Source organism: Saccopteryx bilineata, chromosome 6 (genome assembly GCF_036850765.1).
Source record: "Saccopteryx bilineata isolate mSacBil1 chromosome 6, mSacBil1_pri_phased_curated, whole genome shotgun sequence".
Classification (NCBI taxonomy): Eukaryota; Metazoa; Chordata; class Mammalia; order Chiroptera; family Emballonuridae; genus Saccopteryx; species Saccopteryx bilineata.
In genome coordinates, this window is record NC_089495.1 from 123,274,357 (window position 1) to 123,296,617 (window position 22,261).

The 22,261-nt window shown below is 46.1% G+C and overlaps 1 protein-coding gene across 4 annotated transcripts in view; it reads right to left on the reverse strand.

The window, feature by feature from the left end:
- RNF157 (ring finger protein 157) overlaps window positions 1–22,261 on the reverse strand; it is a 95,168-nt gene that overhangs the window by 23,412 nt on the left and 49,495 nt on the right. For 3 of the 4 annotated variants that reach the window (XM_066236625.1, XM_066236628.1, XM_066236627.1), the window contains exons 3-8: window positions 8,815–8,903; window positions 4,054–4,200; window positions 3,499–3,616; window positions 2,771–2,837; window positions 2,444–2,487; window positions 2,001–2,048 (exon numbers count right to left, since the gene is read on the reverse strand). In XM_066236625.1, the coding sequence (XP_066092722.1) occupies window positions 2,001–2,048; window positions 2,444–2,487; window positions 2,771–2,837; window positions 3,499–3,616; window positions 4,054–4,200; window positions 8,815–8,903 (513 nt within the window). The remainder of the gene's footprint in view (window positions 1–2,000; window positions 2,049–2,443; window positions 2,488–2,770; window positions 2,838–3,498; window positions 3,617–4,053; window positions 4,201–8,814; window positions 8,904–22,261) is intronic. The other variant, XM_066236629.1, reaches the window with a different exon arrangement.

The following is a 22,261-nucleotide window of genomic DNA, read 5'->3' on the forward strand; positions in this document are numbered from 1 at the left end:
GACCAGGCAGTGGCGTAGTGGATAGAGCGTTGGACTGGGATGCAGAAAACCCAGGTTCGAGACCCCGAGGTTGCCAGCTTGAGCGAGGGCTCATCTGGTTTGAGCAAAAACTCACCAGCTTGAGCCCAAGGTCGCTGGCTCAAGCAAGGGGTTACTCGGTCTACTGAAGGCTCGCGGTCAAGGCACAGATGAGAAAGCAATCAATGAACAACTAAGGTGTTGCAATACGCAATGAAAAACTAATGATTGATGCTTCTCCTCTCTCTGTTCCTGTCTGTCTGTCCCTGTCTATCCCTCTCTCTGACTCTCTGTCTCTGTAAAAACAAAACAAAACAAACAAACAAAACTCCAATTTCAATATCTAGTTTCACTTGCACTAGTCTGGGCCCCATCAGTGTGAAAGCTGGCCCTCCCTTGTTTCTTTACTTGGGGGGGCCACTCCCCTCCTCTGTGGGGGGGCCTCTGTCTTGATCCCCTCCCCCAAGACCTAGCCTGTCACAGACTTCGTATCCCCCTCCCCAGTTTGACAAAGTCTGTTACTAACACCAACCCAGCAACAGAAAAACAGATAAACCATTCTCCTTAAGCTACCCCAGCCATCCACCCTATCCTGGCATCCTAGGAGGCCATCAGTGAGGCTGGTCTTTCCAGGCAATACCCTAGGCTCAGGATCTGTTTCCTCTTCTGCCTCTCTTAAAGCCTGTTTTAACTCAGTGATTATATTAGAAAGGACATGATCAACTAATTTAATTTTTTTTTTGCATTTTTCTGAAGCTGGAAACGGGGAGAGGCAGTCAGACTCCCGCATGCGCCCGACCGGGATCCACCCGGCACACCCACCAGGGGCGAAGCTCTGCCCACCAGGGGGCGATGCTCTGCCCATCCTGGGCGTCGCCATGTTGCGACCAGAGCCACTCTAGCGCCTGAGGCAGAGGCCACAGAGCCATCCCCAGCGCCCGGGCCATCTTTGCTCCAATGGAGCCTTGGCTGCGGGAGGGGAAGAGAGAGACAGAGAGGAAGGCGTGGCGGAGGGGTGGAGAAGCAAATGGGCGCTTCTCCTGTGTGCCCTGGCCAGGAATCGAACCCGGGTCCTCCACACGCTAGGCTGACGCTCTACCGCTGAGCCAACCGGCCAGGGCATGATCAACTAATTTATATGAAAGTAATATTGACTACTACTAACCTCATTAAGAGGGGAGAGCACTTAATCCAAAAAACAATGAATACTGTAGGATTTCATTCCCCATTCCCCATGGGTGCCGGGCTGCCAATGTCAAGAGCACCACCTCTCCACCCTCCAACTCTTCTCCTGCTCCTGCAAGAGCCCGAAGTGTAGCACACAGCTGGGGTTAGGACTTGTAGCGACATATGTGTAACTTGCTGATCATTCTGGAAGGGGAAGATGGCCAGCAAACTCTGCATTTCAGAAAAGCACTGCTGGGATAAATGAAGCCAAGGGCTCTAATTGGTCCTGAATTGAACCCCAACTCTTTATCCTCTAGCTTGAAATGTTTCAGGCCTGGCATTTTAGATAAAAAGAAGGCTCCCTAAACCTAATGTCAGGAGACAAATCTTGACCTTTCACTTCTCAAGGCCTTTACTCAGATAATGGCTTACTTAACACCAATAATTCTGGAACAATAAAGACACCAAAAATCAGTATTCCTTTCAGACCACCCAACCAAGAAGTTTCTAATACACAAAAGCATACCCTTTTATCTTCTTTGATTTAAAAAAGGGGAGAGAGGGAAAGGAGAGTGCTTACTTAGCAAAAGAAGAAAAAAAAAGAGAAAGAAAGAAAGAGAGAGAGAGAAAGAAAAAAAGAAAGAGAGAAAGAAAGAAAAAAAGATAAAGAAAGAGAGAAAGAAAAAAGAAAGAGAGAGAGGAAGGGAGGGAGGGAAGGAGGAAGAAGGAAGGAAAGAAAGGGAAGGGGAAGGGAAGGGAGGGGAGGGGAGGGAAGGGGAAGGGGGACTCTAACAGTCCCTAGCCTTGATACTTACTACTTGTTTCTGTTTGAGGGGCTTGACACAAAAGGTCCCATCCGTGTGCTGGAATGAAAACACAAGTTATGACAAGGGAGGAGGGCCAGAAAGCACCGGCTGATTACTGTTACTCTCTTCAACTACCCATGTTCTGGGATACCCACTGTATGGACTTACAGACTCCTACTGCTGGCAGGGGCTTACAAATGGCTGGTCTAACCCTTCCATTTGAAGAAGAGGAAATGAGGCCTATGGGGTTAAAGGTCATACACAAATTGGGGGCAGAGCAGGAACTGAACCCAGTGCAGCCCCAGTGTGGTCTGTCTTCAACCCCCTCCCTCCAGAGCCTCGGGAGCCAGCCCCATCTGCTAAGCTCAGACAGTCAGTGACAAGGGTGCACACGCTCTTCCACAAAAGAATTAAATGTGCTAAAGTGAGGCTCTATAAAGCTGCTCACTTACCTTTTCAAAAGTGCCTAGCAGTACATGGCAATGGCCAAAATACTCTGAAAGAAATAAAGAAGATGAAGAAGAAAACCAAACAATATACCTGGATGCCCACCAACCTTCCCCGATTCCCTGCAGTTGGGTAAACGTCCTGTGCTGTCACGACAGAGGCACATGAAGGGACCCAGTGATGTTCCTGTCAGCCCGAGGGCCTTGGGAACACAAATGTGGGAGGGGGATGTAGATGTGCCTGACTGACCCCTACAGGCGAGGCCACCGCTGCCCCAGACCTCGTGCCATAAAAAGGCAGTGTGGGCAAAAAGAGACAGAGGGTGTCCATACCATCTCCTTCATCGACCACAGCATGGACCACTAATGGGTAAACCTCTCGGTCCAGATCAAAGCCAAGCTGAAGAGAAAGGAAGAACAAAGAAGGGCTTAACATGCTTAAATCCATCAGAAAGGGAGGTATCAAGAACCTCATCTCTGCTCCCCCTTCATCAGCCTCATAACTACCCAAGTCCCTCTGGTTGAAGGCTAGCAGTTTCCTTTTTAAAACCTAATAGAGGTACAGCCCTGTGAACCTCCGGGTTCTTTCCTTTGAGCATCGATTTCCTGAAATACCCTAGGCCCAGGTCGGCACACTGCAGCTTGCAAGCCACATGCAGCTCTTTGGCCCCTTGAGTGTGGCTCTTCCACAAAATACCATGTGTGGGCGCTACCTCGATAAGGAATGTATCTACCTATATAGTTTAAGTTTAAAAAATTTGGCTCTCAAAAGAAATTTCAATCGTTGTACTGTTGATATTTGGCTCTGTTGACTAATGAGTTTGCCGACCACTGCTTCAGCTAATGGGCCAGTATGCAATAGAACAATTATGAGGTTCAGTGTATTCTTTGAAGGGTATGAAGGAGTTAGAGGGCTGAAGGTGAGTATGACCTTCAAGTGCCTGGGCAGTCCCTTTGCTGCTGGCCGTGGTCTTAACTAGCTCCCAGGCCCATTGGGTCTGTGCACAGAGCCTGCCTGTGTTCCCTCCCAGCAGCCATCACCCCCAGCAATGGCGGCACACCTCTTCTTCAGCCCACTGGGATGGGTCCACGGTGTGGGATGGCAGGCAGAACTGCTGGCACACCCCTCGCTTGTAGTGCACCGTCTCCGACTGCAGGCTGTTGTCTTTGGGGATGTAGCTGTTGATCAATGTAGGAGGCAAAGCAAGTTAGTATGTAGCCCAGACAGGTCCGACCATTTCCTTTGGCTCATGCCTGTTCTCAATTATCCACAGGTTCTGGGAATAGAATAGACTAGACCAGACCTCTTTTGTTATCTGTTTCCTTTGCTTTTGCTTGGTAATACTATTAAACTTATCTATGTAACCCACCCGGCCACAGAAGGGCAGCTGGTGTTAACAGCATCTCAGTGATCTGAAGGGCTGTGCTGCCATCTACCTGGCACAGTTTAAAGGGCAAAGGTGCAAAAGTGACGCTCTGTAGAGGAAAATACAAATTCAAGAACCAGATCTCACCTGGTTGTAGAAAAAGAATATTTTCCTTCACAGGTCAGCGCATGAGGCACGGACCCCAACCTGGCTGGGAAGGAAGCAGCTCGCCTGGCCTCTTGTCCTTACCTGGCAATGCCATTCTGGAACTCCTCAGTGGCCTGATAGTACATGGTGATGGCAACACGGGCATCAGTGTCAAAGGTGAACTCCACGTTATAGTGGACTTTAGCTTTGCCAGCCTCTTCCCCAGGGGTTTTGACTTCCTCAGCACATCTAGAAAACAATGAAGACTCAGCATTTGGCGGGTAGCAAATCAGTATTTTAAAATGTACCTTTTCTTTTTAAAGCAACTATTGTGGGCCTCTCTCCATGATCATAAACTTCGGTCTTCCTCTTCCTTGGGATTGAGGGCAGAGGACTCTGTGACTGCTCCTATTGGGCATTTAGTGACTTCCAACATTTAACAGTGCTGCAACTAATGTCCTCCTGCATTTGCCAACTTCATTTACTTTCCATTTTCATTGGAAAATTAATGAAAGTTACTAGTCACATAATTTAGTTTCCACAAGGCCCCACTCCATCCCCCTCCCACCTCTTGAGAGGAAACCACTTTTACACTATCATTCCTGATTGTTTACCTGATTTTCTAAAGAACATGCTTGGGTTTCTTCTTGCTTCCTCGGCTTGAGGCCTCACCTCTTGACTTCCTACAATGGAGTGAGGACTGCCTTCTCTCCGCGCTCCACCCCCCTACAGGTACTGCCCCCCTTGCCCCCCACACCATGCAGTGATGGCTTGGTTTTGTTAGTTCCATTCAGCAGTGTCTACAGCACTATAATTACATCAGCACTATCCACAGCTTGGCCACAGAAGAATCCCTTATAATTGTTCTTTTCCTGCACATGCTTTTCTTAGAGTTTGTGCTTATTTTGTTTTCCTAAGTTACTTAATTTTCTATGTATGCCTCATCACTAAGTCAAACCCAAACTCTCTGGGTTGTCGGACTCTCTGGATATACCGCTGTGCCGGGTGTTCTATGTGTTTCATCCTCCTGGGGGGGGGGGGTCCCTTCTGGAGCCCTCTGACTTGCTCCGTCTGGACCCTGGGGTCCAGAGTTTCCATCCTGGGATCTCCCTCTCACCATCCTGCTGAGTCCCTCTGCCTCTTTCCTGGGGAATCGCATGTTTCCTGCCTCTCCTGGCTTCCTCCTCCTTGGGTTATACTTCCACTTGGGTGGAGCACAGCTTGCTGTAGCTTCCCGGAAAAGGGCATGTTGGCGGGGGGGGGGGGGGGGGGGGACTTTCTGAGAGATTATATTGCAGTCAGACTTCATTGAAAGTCTGGCTGAGTAAAGAATTCTAGGTTATAAATACTTTTACAAAGCCATTTTGGCTCTAGCCTGGAAGCTTAGTTGGTTAGAATGTCATCCTGATATGCCAAGGTTGCGGGTTCAAACCTTGGTCTGGGCATATACAAGAATCGACCAATAAGTGCATAAATAAGTGGAAAAACAAATTAATCTCTCTCTCTCTCTCTCTCCTTCCTCTCTCTGTGAAATTAATTAAAAAAAAAAGTCATTTCACAGCATCAGGGCACTATCGTTCAGCTCCATTCCAGTGGCTGGTCCTTTCTTCCTTTGAAACAGAAGCTCTCGCCTGACCTGTGGTGGCGCAGTGGATAAAGCGTTGACCTGGAACACTGAGATCTCCAGTTTGAATCCCTGGGCTTGCCCGGTCAAGGCACATACAGAGAGTAAACTACTATGAGTTGATGCTTCCTACTCTCTTCCCTTCTTTATCTCTCTCCCCTTTGTTTAAAAAAAAAGAAACAGAAGCTCTCTCTCTCTCTCTCTCTTTTTTATTAAGTGAGAGGCAGGGAGGTGAGACAGACTCCTGCAAGTGCCCCAACCAAGATCCACACAGCAAGCCCACTAGTGGGGATGCTCTGCCCGTCTGGGAGGTTGCTACATCACTCAGCAACCGAACTCTTCTCAGCACTTGAGGCGGAGGCCATAGAGCCATCCTCAGTGCCAGGGGCCAACTTGCTCCAATTGAGCCTTGGCTACAGGAGGAAAAGAGAGAGGAGGGAGGGGGAGGGTGAAAAGCAGAGGGGTGCTTTTCCTGTGTGCCCTGACTGGGAATCAAACCTAGGACATCCACACTCCAGGTCGGCATTCTACCACTGAGACAACTGGCCAGGGCCACAGAATCTCCTCTTTGTCGTCCACGGTTCTGGCGTTCAGTAGTCCTTTCAAGTTAGAAACTCTTACATTATGTGTAACTACTGATTCCTTCCAGGTTCTCTGTTCTCTTTCCAAAACATTGATTGAATGTTAAACCTTCTAAGCAGCTGCTCTACTCTTTGTATCTTTCCTTTCCTATTTTCCAGATCTCTGCTTTTTTGTTCCACTTTCTAGAATATTTCTACTTTTTCTCCTTGCATTTAACTGATTTTTTTCATTCTGCTAACATGTTTTTAATTCCTGAGAGACTTTTTGTTTCCTAAATGCTCTGTGTCACTACGTCCATGGAATAAGGAAACAATACCTTCTCCGTGTCACTGGGGTTATAAGTGAAGTTTTGCTCTCCCTGAAGAATTTTTATTTCTACTTAGTGTTTTCCCCCATTTGTTTGTTTTGCCAGTGTCTTTCACATCATGGGTGTTCCTTATACATCAAAGAACCTTTGGTTGTTTGCTTCTATTTAAGAAATTTAAAACCCTTAATTGGAACTCTGGGAGGGTTGGGGACACCAGGCTTCCCTGGAGGGTATCTGAGTCTGCTGAGGAACCTCCATGACAGTCTCTTTGGTCCAATTCCTCTGCTTTCTGACAAAGGCCTGGTTGCTGGCACTCTGAGGGTGGGGGCAGGAGAGCAGGCTGGAGCGCTGAGCACCCAGTATACCCAAATTTACTTGACTACCCTCTTGATGTTAGTGCTGCATCTAGCCCTTAGCTGTGCCTTAGCCTCTAAGCCCAGATTCTCTGTTGGAAACTTTCCGGTGAGAAGCATCTGCTAGCCACTTGCGGAGTGCGGGAGGCAGCCCTGGCTGTGTAGCGTCAGGGAGGGGTCTGACTACCCTTAAGCAGACTTTCCACCAATCCTCCTGTCTGCCTTCCACCTCAAAGCCCAGAGATACCTGGTACTGCCAGTCCCTGAGCCTCGGGATATCACAGCAGAGACCGGACAGGTCTCAGGTTTTCCCTCTGCTCGCACAGGACTCTGATTTCCTGGGTCTGCCAAGTTATTTAACATGCACTGTTTCCTGCTTCTGAAACTTTATTTCTGCGCTCCTTTCCCATTCTCATAATTCTTGTGGATTTATGCATTTAAAAAGTGCTCTTCAGTATAGTTTTGAGAGGAGGCAAAAGTAGATGTTCAATCCTGGAAATGTGAGAATCAGAATTTACTCAGTTCCCACACTCTCAGAAAAACAAAACAATAACACTCTTCACCTTAACATTTACTGAACACCAGGGGTTTTCACTTCCATGATCTCGTTTACTTTTGACAACAGCCAGGAAAGCTAAAGTTATTATCATTTTTCTATCCCTAAGAAACCTGAAGCTTAGAGTCTTGACTCCAGTCCACAGCCACAGAGCCAGGAGCACCCTGGATTCCTGCTCCCCAGCTGGCTACAGTGCTCGGCAGCTGCCCCATCTGTTCCAGAGCTGAGGCCTGGCTGCCACATCCAGAGCCAGGCCCACACAGCGACTCAGGCCTTGCACCCGCCTCCATCAGATATGTGAGCAGGCCACATTCGATGACAGACACAGACAGACAGGACAGAGGAGCTGACGCTGGAGGTTCCCATGGCCTCAGGAGCCTCAGTCTGCTCTGTCCCCCTGGGACTGCTCTGCAGCCAGGGGGCCTCCCTGGGACTGCTCTGCAGCCAGGGGGCCTCCCTGGCTCCCTTGTCCCCATGATGTCCCCAGAGCTGGGAGAGTAGTTGGGGAAACAACAGAAATCCCAGGGACAAATAAAGTATGAAAATGAAGAGAAAGATAAAAGTAGATTAGTGGTCACTCAAGCCTAGAAGCAGGGTTTCAGGGGAAATGGGAAGTGTCCACTAATAAGTATGGTGTCATTGGGGTGGTGGTGATGAAAATGTTCTCAAATTATTTAAAGTGATGATGGCACAGGTCTGTGAATATACTAAAAACCCCTCAATTGTCTGCTTTAGATGGGTGAACCATATGGTATGTGGATTTTATCTCAAAGTTGTGATAGTAAAATAAAGTTATCAGAGAGAAATCAACTTCCTAATGCTAATAAGACTGACCTAACCAAGCATAAAATAGTCTGAGTTATCTTCCCTGTCCATTCAGAAAAATCTGGGACTTCTGGTTTGCCCCAACCTGTCTCCCCAGGGAACTTGAGTAGAGGGCAGAATCAGTTTAAAAGTCACACAGTCTTGGGGACAGCATGAAGAAGGAAAATTAATGATAATTAATGTTGATGGTGGTGATTGAGCAACCAACTCAGGGTGCCCTGAGTTCCTCAGAGGAAGCGCATATGAGATTAAGAATAAATTTAAAAGTAAACATAGACAACAAATAAGAATTTCATATTCCAAGTTCAACTATCCCATCTTTACATCAGCTTGTTGAGGTATCTGCAAGATTTACTTTTTCCCCTCAATAATTCTTTTTTTTCCCCCTCAATAATTCTTTTAAAAAAATATTCATAAAGTAGGGGCCATAGTGACTGCTCCCAGGAAAGGAAGTATTCTTCACAAACACAGACTACACCACGAAGTGTGAACAATCTAGATGTAGAGAGGTCCGATCTAAGTGGACAAGGGTCAAGGTCTGGGTCTGGCACAACTGCTTGGTGAGTGTCTAAGGGGCACCTGGCACTTCTGAGCACATGCCCCACCAGGGACTTACTTGACGAGTCTCAGTGTGTCCTTTCGAATGTTGATCAGGCTTCTCAGAGTCTTCACTGGTTCTTGGGGAGGTGGAGCAGCATAAGGAAACTGTGTCAGAAATAAAGTAGGAGGAGGCAGTGTGTTTATAAAAACGAATGACTATCATTGGAACAGGGCCTCACAGGTGACAGAGAACAGCCTGCAGGGTGAGGCGAGCAGGTGCCAATCTCCTAACTACAGGAGGACACTGAGATCCGACATATCAAGTGAACTTGCTCAAGGTCACAGCCATGAGAACTGGGATTCCATCTGGTGTTGAAAGAGTGAGATTTACCTGTTTTTTCCATTCTGTGAAGCTTTTCTGAGTTAGCATTCAAAATGTGGATAATAAAAATGCCTACCGCAGTTCCAAATACCAAAGGACACACCGTGGCCGAGTTAATCACAAAAGGCTTTACTATCTGACCTCAGACAACAGGGAGCCAGACCATAAGGCTTTTCCTTCAAGTGAAGCCACGTGTTGTCTTAGGAATTTAGGAACTGCAAATAAAAGAGAGCCCCACCACAGTGTGCAGGACTGGGGCCAACAGTCAGTGAGGAGCAAACTTTCCCTTGGGTGACCCTGTGCAGCAGAGATCTTCCAAAGGTGAGGCAAGAGCTCCCTCCAGGTCATCAAAGGCTGGGCTGTCCAGCATTACCTTATACTTTTGCTCTGGAGTTCTGAGTTGATCATGAGGTGATAAGAAAGGATAAATAGTAACAAATTTAACTGGGAATTGCTTTCAGGAGATTAACGATTTAAAATGTTCCCAGTATTGTTCCGGTGTTTTTTTGTTTGTTTGTTTGTTTTTTGTGGGTTTTTTTTTTTTTGTATTTTTCTGAAGCTGGAAATGGGGAGAGACAGTCAGACAGACTCCCGCATGCGCCCGACCAGGATCCACCCGGCACGCCCACCAGGGGCAACGCTCTGCCCACCAGGGGGCGATGCTCTGCCCCTCCAAGGCGTTGCTCTGTCTCGACCAGAGCCACTCCAGCGCCTGGGGCAGAGACCAAGGAGCCATCCCCAGCGCCCGGGCCATCTTTGCTCCAATGGAGCCTCGGCTGCAGGAGGGGAAGAGAGAGACAGAGAGGAAGGAGAGGGGAAGGGGTGGAGAAGCAGACGGGCACTTCTCCTGTGTGCCCTGGCCGGGAATCGAACCCGGGACTTCTGCATGCCAGGCCAACGCTCTATCACTGAGCCAACTGCCCAGGGCCTGTTCTGGTGTTTTTTGGGGGGCAATAAACAACCTTGGCATGTAACTCACAGGAAACCTACTTGTCTGTGTTGCTTTGCAAAACCATGGTGCTCCCAGAAGAGTCTGTCTACCTCCCAGCACTGACTTATCCCATCCTGTACTCTGACTGTGCCTTCCTCAATTTTTGCTGAATGTGGTTTCTTTCTGTGGAAAACATAACCTACAGTACACTTGATTTTATGAATTCAGTAAGAGTGCTGATAATTTTTTTTTTTTTTTTTACAGAGACAGAGAGAGAGTCAGAGAAAGAGATAGACAGGGACAGACAGGAACGGAGAAAGATGAGAAGCATCAATCATTAGTTTTTCTTTCTTTTTTTTTTTTCTGAAGCTGGAAACGGGGAGACAGACAGACTCCCGCATGCACCGGACTGGGATCCACCCGGCACGCCCACCAGGGGGCGATGCTCTGCCCCTCTGGGGCGTCCAGAGCCATTCTAGCGCCTGGGGCCACAGAGCCATCCCCAGCGCCCAGGCCATCTTTGCTCCAATGGAGCCTTGTTGTGGGAAGGGAAGAGAGAAACAGAGAGGAAGGAGAGGGGGAGGGGTGGAGAGGCAAATGGGCGCCTCTCCTGTGTGCCCTGGCCGGGAATCAAACCTAGGACTCCTGCACGCCAGGCCGACGCTCTACTGCTGAGCCAACCGGCCAGGGCCAAAATCATTAGTTTTTCAATGCGCGTTGCAACACCCTGGTTGTTCATTGATTGCTTCCTCATACGTGCCTTGACCACGGGCCTTCAGCAGACCAAGTAACCCTTTGCTGAAGCCAGCGACCTTGGACTCAAACTGATGGGCTTTTGCTCAAACCAGAGGAGCCCGCACTCAAGCTGGCAAGCTCGGGGTCTCGAACCTGGGTCCTCTGCATCCCAGTCCTACGCTCTATCCACTGCACCACCGCCTGGTCAGGCAAGAGTGCTGATAATTTACGTGTATGAATGTGATCCATAAGAAAATACAATCTAAATTGTCATATGTACATCTAAATTACCCACTTTGTGGGTATTGCAAAGCAACATTTTATTTATTTCACTGATACATTAAACATGTATCCTTTTAAGATACATAATAGTTAGTTTTTCTAATTACAAAGTACCATATTTGCCCATGTATAAGACTATCCCATGTATAAGACACACCTTAATTTTGGGGCCTGAAATTTGAAAAAAAAAGTATTAAACTTACTGAACTCAAGTTTTATTCATCACAAAATTCATACAACTACTCATTCATGTGAAAAAGTGGGAAATGCAAAAAAATCTACAACCACTGTATAAGACACACCCAGTTTTCAGACCCAAATATTTCGGAAAAAAGTGCATCTTATACATGGGGAAATACGGTAATACACGTTCAAACAGAAAACTTGAAAAAACACAAAAAAGTACAAAATCAGCCATCATTTTAGCACTAATACCAAAGTTAACACTGCAGAATGTCTTCCTAGTGAGGCATCCACCCACCCCCTCCCAGCCCACCTACTATTTCTGTACTGATGTTTCAAACTGTACATACTACTGCACAGTCTTTCCACTTGAAAATATGTGGTGAACATTTTTAAAGTCTGTAATTTGACAACATGACCATGCACATTAACAATAGAAATGCACTTAATTTAATCAATTCCATATTCCTCAATGTTTTAAGCTGGTTTTACTGTTTTTGCTGATATAAATATTGTGGTGAGCACCTTGCTCCCACATTTCTACGTGTTTGTTTACTTCCTTAGGACAAATTCCTAGATGTGGAATTCCTGGATCAAAGAGGAAGCATATTTTTAAGACTTTCAAAAATATTTTGCCAAATTGTTCTTTTTCAGAAAACTGGTTCCAATTTTCTCTCCCACCAGCAGCGTACCAGGAGCCTTTAATATAGGAAAGCTGAAACCCTAGTTCAGAGCCCATCTGCAGTCCATTCTCCACCCCCACTTTCCTTGGCTGTCACGCTTAAAGGAATTTAAAACAATTTAAAAATAAGCTTAAGCAAAAAGAAATTAGGCAGGAAAATCTGACACAAATGCTAGTCTATTCTAAAGCCAAAATAAATAACTTTGGGATTAATTTTTTTTTCTGGAGTAGCAAAGTTAATCATATTCATTTGCACAGGTCCTTGGAGTGAGCTATAACTCTGCCAGAGTTTTGATTATTTTTAAGACCTGTTCTTCCTCTACTCTCTGCCCTTTCTCCTCCACACCCTCCAAAACCAGAAAAACAATAAGAGGGGGGGCTAACAAAACCCTGGTGTTCTTTATCTTCCATTTAGAATATTACCTGAGCCTTCATCCTCCATCATAAAGGTGCAGATCCATAGTCCCTGAGCAGACCAAATTTCATTCTTGGCCTACTAGTTTTTACCTAAAGCCTGTCTTCATTATGGAAAGTGAAATGAAATTCTAGAAGCTGCATTAGGTCCCTTTCATAACTGTTGATTTTATTTCCCCCGGGATGATTTTTTTTTTTACAGGGACAGAGAGAGAGTCAGATAGAGGGATAGATAGGGACAGACAGACAGGAACGGAGAGAGATGAGAAGCATCAATCATCAGTTTTTTGTTGTGACACCTTAGTTGTTCATTGATTGCTTTCTCATATGTGCCATGACCACGGGCCTTCAGCAGACTAAGTAACCCCCTGCTCGAGCCAGTGACCTTGGGTCCATGCTAGTGAGCTTTTTTGCTCAAGCCAGATGAGCCCATGCTCAAGCTGGCTATCCTGGGGTCTCAAACCTGGGTCCTTCCACATCCCAGTCCGATGCTCTATCCACTGTGCCACCACCTGGTCAGGCCCATGGGATGATATTTGATAAATGGGAAGACATTCCATAAGCCCATATTGAGCCCAAGGCAGAATGTCAGTACATGTGTGGCAGTCCCCCTCCATGTGTGGGCCTAGGGAAGGCTGTGTACAAGACAGAAAAGGCGGCCCAGGTCAGTGTCTCAGTGGATACAGCATTGGCCCAGAATATGAACATCCCAGTTTTGATTTTCAGTCAGAGCACATAAGAGAAGGGACTCCTTCTCTCCCCCTCCCTCTTCCCTTTCTCTCCCTTTTCCCCTCCTGCAACCAGTGACTTGATTGATTCGAGTGTGGCCCCAGGTGCTGAGGATGGCTTGTTGGTCTGAGCATGTCAGCCTCAGGTACTAAAAATAGTTCATTACTCGAGCATCAATCCAAAATAGGGTTGCCAGGTGGATCCCTGTTGGGGCACATGCAGGAGTCTGCCTCACTAGCTCCCCTCCTCTCACAAAAAATAAGACAGGGAGGGAGGAAGGAGGGAGGAGGGAGGAAAGGAGGGAGGGAGGGAGGGAAGGAGGGAGGGAGGGAGGGAGGGAGGGAGGGAGGAGGAAGGAAGGAAGGAAGGAAGGAAGGAAGGAAGGAAGGAAGGAAGGAAGGAAGGAAGGAAGGGAGGGAGGGAGGAAGGGCAGGCTACTTCTTCCCTTTTCCTGGCCTCTATGTACTCTATGTGCCAGGGCACTTGCATCCATGAGGAAAGACTCCAGCTGGTCTTCCCAGTCTCCACCCACTCCCTAAGTTAGTCAGGTGTCTACTGAGTACCTACTATGTGCCAGGCATCATGCTGGGTTCTTTAGACAATTTTTTCCATTTTAATTTATTTAATTATGATAAAATACACATAGCATGAACTTGGTCACCTTAGCCATCTTAAGCACAGTGTTTGGTGGCATTCAGTATATTCACATGTCATGTGCCCTCACCACCACCCATTTCCAATTTAGATACATCCTTATTTAATGTACTCAACCCTAACCGACACATCTGCCATGCCACTAGATTATACATTCTCAGAGGACAGCCTGACATGCACGAGGAACTCAAAAGTACGTTGGTTGACTGAATAAATGAAGATTGTCAGTATTAATATCCCTATTATAAAGAAGCTGAACCTCAAAAGATACATGTAATTATCAAAGGTCCTAGCAGAACCAGGGATTTAAATTCAGGAGCCATACTACTCTCTATTGCAGCTGCTTCAGCTGCCGCAGGGATGGTCAACAGGCTGTTCTGATCCCAGGATTTTCTAGAAACCTGACTAGAGTGTGGAGAGTCTGAAAGTTCAACAGTCACTGCAAAGGGTAGGGAAGGAAGCCTGCTCAGGTTCTGGAGGCTACTCCAAATTCTCTGGATGACACTGTACGCTTTGGGCATCAGAATACACAAAAGTGTACCTAATGCCACACTTCTTCAATACTTTAACAGGAGTATCTAAGTTCTTCTCAGAGAAAAGCTTTCTTGGAGCAAAGCATGACAAAATCCTTGTCTGTAATATCTAACAGCACCTGCAGAAGACACAAATGGATATTCAGGGTATGACGATGTCAGAGAACACTGTGGGCAGTCTCTGTTCACTTTCACCCAAGGTGCTCAAACACTGTTACTGACAGACACAGTGGTTTCTCCTCTAAATAATTTTCAAAGGATCAAGACATTTGTCCAGTCATTCCACACTCTCACCATGCTCGCTAGGCCTGCGGTTCAGTGACAGACTAGGCACAGCCCTCTTACTTCTGTCTTGAAGGGGCAGGACTCTGATGACCTACATCTGATGCACAGCACCCTCCTGGACTTGCCTGCAGAGTATGTACTGAAAGAAGCCCAAATCTCAGAATAATTTAAATCCCAAACAGCTCAAGCCCAGTATAGAAGCACAGTGTTGGTTCAGCCAGATGAATTCTTTCAATGGGCCCCAGGGAGTTGCCAATCAAGGCTCTGCATGATACTGAGGAGTTTCTCTTTGGCCTTTCACGTTTACCTTACATTGGCAAAGTGCCATCTGGTGATCAAATGTGGAACTGCCTGTGTGTGTGTGTACCATATATCCTAGTTCTTTTTTAAGCCATTCTAATTTCAAATATTTTGTTAAACTACCCCTACAAAGGTACTCACAATTTTGTTGTAGAAAATATGGTCACAATGTGTACGAGATAGTAGAATATCTTGGTTTCAGTTGTAAATTATTGGGCAGTTTCCTTGAGTGTATAAAAAGAACTATAATCCACTCATAAAAGTAAATAACTTCATTAAAAAGTTTTTTAGGGGCCCTGGCCGGTTGGCTCAGTGGTAGAGCGTCGGCCTGGCGTGCAGGAGTCCTGGGTTCGATTCCCGGCCAGGGCACACAGGAGAGGCGCCCATCTGCTTCTCCACCACCCCCTCCTTCCTCTCTGTCTCTCTCTTCCCCTCCCACAGCCGAGGCTCCATTGGAGCAAAAAGATGGCCCAGGTGCTGGGGATGGCTCCTTGGCTTCTGCCCCAGGCGACAGAGCGACGCCCTGGATGGGCAGAGCATCGCCCCCTGGTGGGCATGCCGGGTGGATCCTGGTCGGGCACATGCGGGAGTCTGTCTGACTGCCTCCCCGTTTCCAGCTTCAGAAAAGTAAAAAAAAAAAAAAAAAGTTTTTTAGGGCCTGACCTGTGGTAGCGCAGTGGATAAAGCATCGACCTGGAACGCGGAGGTTGCTGGTTCAAAACCCTGGGCTTGCCTGGTCAAGGCACATATGGGGGTTGATGCTTCCTGCTCCTCCCTTCTCTCTCTCTCTCTCTAAAATGAATAAATAAATAAAGTCTTAATTAAAAAAAAAAGTTTTTTAGGAAAAAAAAAAAGTTTTTTAGGCCCTGGCCCGTTGGCTCAGTGGTAGAGCGTTGGCCCAGTGTGTGGATGCCCCAGGTTCGATTCCCGGCCAGGGCACACAGAAGAAGCGCCCATCTGCTTCTCTACCCTTCCTCTTCTCCTTTCTCTCTATCTCTCTCTTCCCCTCCTGCAGCCAAGCCTCCATGGGAGCAAAGATGGCCCAGGTGCTGAGGATGGCTCCATGGCCTCCGCCTCAGGTGCTAGAATGGCTCTGGTTGCAATGGAGCAACACCCCAGATGGGCAGATCATCACCCCATAGTGGGCATACCAAGTGGGTTCTGGTGAGGCGCATGCAGGAGTCTGTCTCTCTCTGCCTCCCTGCTTCTCACTTCAGAAAAATACAAAAAAAAAAAAGGTTTTAGAAAGTATATAACTTGGCCCTGGCAGGTCTGCTCAGTGGTAGAGCACTGGCCTGGCATGTGGAAGTCCCCGGTTCGATTCCTGGTCAGGGCACATAGGAGAAGTGACTATCTGCTTTTCCACCCTTCCCCCTCCCCCTTTTTTCTCTATCTGCCCCTCCTTCCTGCAGCCATGGCTCGAATGGTTCCAGTAAGTTGGTCCTGGGCACTGAGGATGGCTCCATGGCCTTGCCTAATGCGCTGAAATAGCTCAGTTGCTGAGCAACAGAGCAAGGCCCCAGATGGGTAGAGCATTGGCCCCAGACAGGGCTTGCCAGGTTGATCCCAGTTGGGGCACATATGGGGGTCTGTCTCTCTGCCTCCCTGCCTCCCCACCTCTCACTTTAAAAAAAGTATATAATTTACTAACATTCACTATTCATTTCAGGCCTGATTGGATGCACATATCACCCCCAGTCTGGCCCTGGGGAGCTCCTTTAAGCCGGAGCCCACGTCCTTGACCTCCCCCTTCAGTCTCTGAGCACTTCCTTATATTCTGGTGCCACAGCATATTCCAGGTTCATCTTGTGTTTTTCCTGCCCTGTTCCTGGAGGCAGGGACCTGGAACCTTGTCAGAGAAGGCTACTTTGTACCACCACTTGCTCACCAGTCTTTCACTGGTAAGCACTCACTCTTTTCCATACTCCACTATTAGTGATGCAATGGACATTTCTTGAAATGAAAACAAATTAATATGCACTAGTGGTTTTTACTTAGAAAACAGAGTCCCAAATGCCAAAAACCTGCTTCCAAAGAGAAAGAAAATCATTTTAGACAATTTATAATTAAAATAGAAAAGTAGCAGATGTGTAATATTTGTGCCCAAGAATGAAATGATAATTACCATAGACACCAACATCTGGGGTCCTATGAATAAACTCCTTTACAGCACTACATATGCCCTTTCTTTTATAGATTTTAGGGTTTTTATATTTAAATTTCATTTCCTTTTTATTTAATGCCTGGCTATTTTCTCAGCTTTCTCTATTTCTTCTCTTCTCAGAAATGTAGTGTGTCCAAGACTTACCAGTGGATATTTTTAGACTGGTGATGCTTTAGAACATTGTCTTAAATCAGTGTCAGGGGAGTACAGTTTAGTCTCTGCTTGAATGCTTCAAAATGAACACAAATGTGCCTATTTAACCAGCTGCAGCCCCAAGACAAGCTGGGGACTAGTGCCTCCTGTGGACTAGAACATCAATGAGCTATGTTTACAGCAGAAAAACCCCCTTTCACTAATTTTCCACCCAGTCCTTGTGGGGAGTCAACTGCCATAACAGAAAGGTGATCCCATAGCTGACAAGATGAAAAGTACCTTTTCACGCAAATCAAATATGGGAGATTCCAAGATGACCTTAACACAGAAATGCTCTCTGTCCGTTTTGGTTACCAAAGGTTTTGATCCAAGAAGGCAGTTTATTTATAGTCTGTTAGCTACTCTGCTAGGTCCCCTGGCAGGAAGAACACAAGACCAATGTCAAGGCTCTGTGACATCACATCTAATGTTGACCTTTTCCCACAATATTTAAACCCCAGCAGGAGAATGCCCAGTTAGCCAATTCTTTCTGTTCACCTGAATAGGTGATAAGAGTGAACAATCCATTGCAGAGAAAAGCACTTATCATAAAATCGCACAGATCTCTGCCAACGACTACTGCAGACCCAATATCTCCCTCTTCATATGGGTGGGTCTTGACTCATATTGGGAATATGAGAGCAGGAAAACCATTCAGTACCGCTCTAACATCAAATGCACCCACTGGGCACTGTGTACTGTTTTAATGACAAATAAAACCTACTTGACTTCTGCTTCCTCAATGAGAGGAAACCCTAGCCAAGATGGGGCCCCTCCCAGCAGGACAAAACATTTCCCAGTCACTCTGTGCTTCTAAAATAAAAGTACCTTCGCCTGACCTGTGGTGGCGCAGTGAATAAAGCGTCAACCTGGAAATGCTGAGGTCACCGGTTCGAAACCCTGGGCTTGCCTGGTCAAGGCAAATATGGGAGTTGATGCTTCCAGCTCCTCCCCCTTCTCTCTCTCTGTCTCTCTCTCTCTCTTTCTGTCTGTCTCTCACCCTCTCTAAAAATGAATAAATAAATAAAAAAAGTACCTTCTGCAAGATGAGTTGTGTTTAGATGCAAAAGATTTTGCCTACCACCAGCTAATTTTTAGGAGTCAAAAAAAACCCCAAAGAAGTGCTTTTAGTAGAACAGAAAGTCATCTTGTCCCTCCAGCAAGTTGGTAAATAAAGACTAATGATCAAAGAAGCTATTCCTTTCAGACAAGCACCTCATTTTAGATGCCTGACTTCTGGGTTTCATCCGGTCAGGAAACTCATCACCCAGCTCACAAATAAGCATCTATTTGTAAGAAAGAGATTTTCAGTCAAGATAGGCATTTAAAAATATAAAATATTTATATTTTTCCCCAAAGAAGCATAACTGTTAGGTTCTAGATGGTGAATCTCAGGACAAAAATACAAATACCCCCCATATGTCATGTTAAGAGTCCAATTCCAAGGTTGACTTATGACACTGGCAGCTCTCTCATCCTGTGTTCTGTCCCCGTTCCTCGCTTGGCCTCCTCCCTGAGACCTCTGCCTCCCTCCATGTCTGTCACTGACCACCTCTCAGTCCATCCTTGTAAGTCTCCATTTCTGAGCCACATCCTCTTATTTCCCCATTCTCAGCAGTTGCTTCTGAATGGCCCTTCCTCTTTTTACTGATTTCCTGCCTGCTACTAAGACCTTGGGCCTCTGGTCGTCTTTGGGGGCTTGTCAGAGGTGGTTCCAGTTCATCAGGAATAAATAGATGTCCAAGCATTAGCCACTAGCTTATATATTTTTAAATTTTATTTACTGACTGATTTTAGAGAGAGAAATCAATTTGTTGTTCCACTTATTTACACATTCACTGGTTGATTCTTGTATGTGACCTGACCAGGGATCAAATCTGCAACCTTGTATATTGGGATGATGCTCTTATCAACCGAGTTAGCTGGCCAGGGCCATAAAGTAATTTTTGAAAAATAAGTTCAGCAAGAGATATGCTGAGAGGAACTGGAAAGCAGAGGATCTCAATGTGGAAGGTGTAGGTCTTGGCTCTTGTGTGATTTTAGACAGTGTTATACCCTAACAAGTCTCCACTTCCTTACCCACAAAATATGCTTAATAATAGCTACCTTACCATTTGTGAGATTAAAGGCAGTGTTAATCAAGGTCCAGTGGGAAAACAGAACCACATCAGTTGTTTTTGTGGAGAGGATCGAATACAAGGAACTGGTTAAACAGGTGTTGAAGAACTAACACACTAGAAGAGGACACTGAGCTGACAGAAGCAACAGCAGGAAGCAGCTATCACCCTTGGGGCTGAGGGAACAAGGGGCAGAGCTTGGAGTTATAAGATCCTAGAGCAGGGGTCCCCAAACTACAGCCTGTGGGCTGTGGCCCCCTGAGGCCATTTATCTGGCCCCTGCCGCACTTCCGGAAGGGGCACCTCTTTCATTGGTGGTCAGTGAGAGAAGCACTGTATGTGGCGGCCCTCCAACGGTCTGAGGGACAGTGAACTGGGCCCCCGTGTAAAAAGTTTGGGGATCCTTGTCCTAGAGGGTCCCTGAAATTGGGGCTCAAATCTCCTGGCCGGCATACCTCTAATGCCCCCTGTTGGAAGAGCCTGACTGCCTCCTAGAGCCAAAGTTTAGAGCAGGGGTCTCAAACTCGCGGCCCGCCGAACAATTTTGTGCGGCCCGCAGACTAATCCACGAAGTTCAAAATATTTTGGATAAAATTAAGTAAGCCTAGGGGCCTACTTGTATTTTTCATTTCTCTAGCATCCTAGCTAGATATTAGCTTAGTTAACAGCAGTTGTGATGCGAACTACAGTTTCTGGTCGTTTTGTGACACTGAGTAAACTGCATGTACGATTGTGCTTGTTGTACTGATTTTTTTTTGTTTTCAACTGCAGTGAGAAAAGTGTTGCATAACAGTTGCCTTTTGTAGACCTAGTGCGGCCCGCCAAACGGCTGTGATCTTGCTCTGCGGCCCACATGCTGAGTTGAGTTTGAGACCCCTGGTTTAGAGGGTGCTTTGGGGCTGGGAGACCACAGTGTCAATGTTAACTGGGAAAGAACTTTGTGGACTGTAAAGGTCACCCACTGGTACTTATTTTGATCATAGAATCTATTAAGTTCCTAGGCCAGGGGTCCCCAAACTTTTTACACAGGGGGCCAGTTCACTGTCCCTCAGACCATTGGAGGGCCAGACTATAAAAAAAAACTATGAACAAATCCCTATGCACACTGCACATATCTTATTTTAAAGTAAAAAAACCAAAACGGGAACAAATACAATATTTAAAATAAAGAACAAGTAAATTTATTTATTTATTTATTTATTTTTATAATAAATTTTTATTAATGGTAATGGGATGACATTAATAAATCAGGGTACATATATTCAAAGAAAACATGTCTAGGTTATTTTGTCATTAAATTATGTTGCAAACCCCTCGCCCAAAGTCAGATTGTCCTCCGTCACCCTCTATCTAGTTCTCTGTGCCCCTCCCCCTCCCCCTAACTCTCTCCCTCCCTCCCTCCCATGTCCTCCCTCCCCCCCACCCTTGGTAACCACCACACTCTTGTCCATGTCTCTTAGTCTCATTTTTATAGAACAAGTAAATTTAAATCAACAAACTGACCAGTATTTCAATGGGAACTATGCTCCTCTCACTGACCACCAATGAAAGAGGTGCCCCTTCCGGAAGTGCAGAGGGGGCCGGATAAATGGTCTCAGGGGGCCGCATGTGGCCCGCGGGCCGTAGTTTGGGGACCCCTGTCCTAGGCCAACTGCATGCTCTCCCTCTTTTTTACAAATATGTTTCAGTATGGATTAGTCAAAGAGATACACCTCTGGTGCTTACAGCATTTCAAGTTTTAATAAATGGGAAATGTGGCTAGGGATTACACTCTGTTCTGTAATTATAGCACCTTTACTGCAAGGCTTGCTTATCAGGGCTGCTTTCTAAAGATAAGGCCTATGTCACCTGGCCTGTGGTGACAGCAGTGGATAAAGTGTTGACCTGGAACACAGAGGTCATTGGTTTGAAAGCCTGGGCTTGCCTAGTTAAGGCAAATACAAGAAGCAACTACTACTACGAGTTGATGCTTCCTGCTCCTCCCCCTTCTGTCTCTCTCTAAAATCAATACATAAAATCTTAAAAAAAAAAAAAAAAAAGGCCAGCATCTGATTAGTTTCTGTAGTAATCAGGGCTACCTTCCTAACCACAGGCCTGGCAAGACCACTTTAGAGAATGTAACGGTGTGCATGCTCCGGGATGCCACTCACATGTAACCAACGGTTAAGCTACTGACTTGAAGTCTTTGACTTTAACAGACTTTTGTAGAACAGTTTTGTTACAATTTAAGGCCACTGTGTATCTCTTATAAAGCTGAAAAAGTTAACCAAATTTTTCTTTGAAATGCAACCCCAGTAAGCAGTTTCCCGTAAAATGGGCGCATAGCAGGAAACCGAGGTGAGAGTGTGCACATCAGGCTTCAGAATATTTCAAGACATTTCAAGGAACTTCATACAGCACATGCTTCAGTTTCACTGTTGAATATCACAGAGCTCTCTGTGCTCTGGTTTGAGAAGAAACAACATTCAACAAGAAACCAAAAGTTCGAGTGTTTAGTGGCATCTTCCAAGTTAGCAAAACTTATGTCATAAAGTTCTTTACTCTAAATTTCTGCAAGACTATGTATACCTCACTTATCTCTTGTGCGTGTGTGTGTCTGAGCTGCTCGTGAGACTGTGAGTTTGAGGGCAAAATCCCTGGAACAGTCGTCGTTGTATGACCCAAAGTGACTAGGCCAGCACAGTGGAAGACACAAATGGGTATTTGTACAATTGAATGGATGGAGATCTTTGGATAAGTATAGCACATGCCTGTGGTGACTCTCCAAATTTTGAACATTTGTACCTCGGACTAAATGACAGGCTGGCACAATTAATGATCACAAAATAACTAAAAAACATACTGCCATGGGTTTTTTAATTAGGGGCTTGTGGAGCCATCTTTATTAATTTGAAGAGCGAAGACCCTTTGGTTCGGCCAATGAGCTGCAGACAAGCCTGG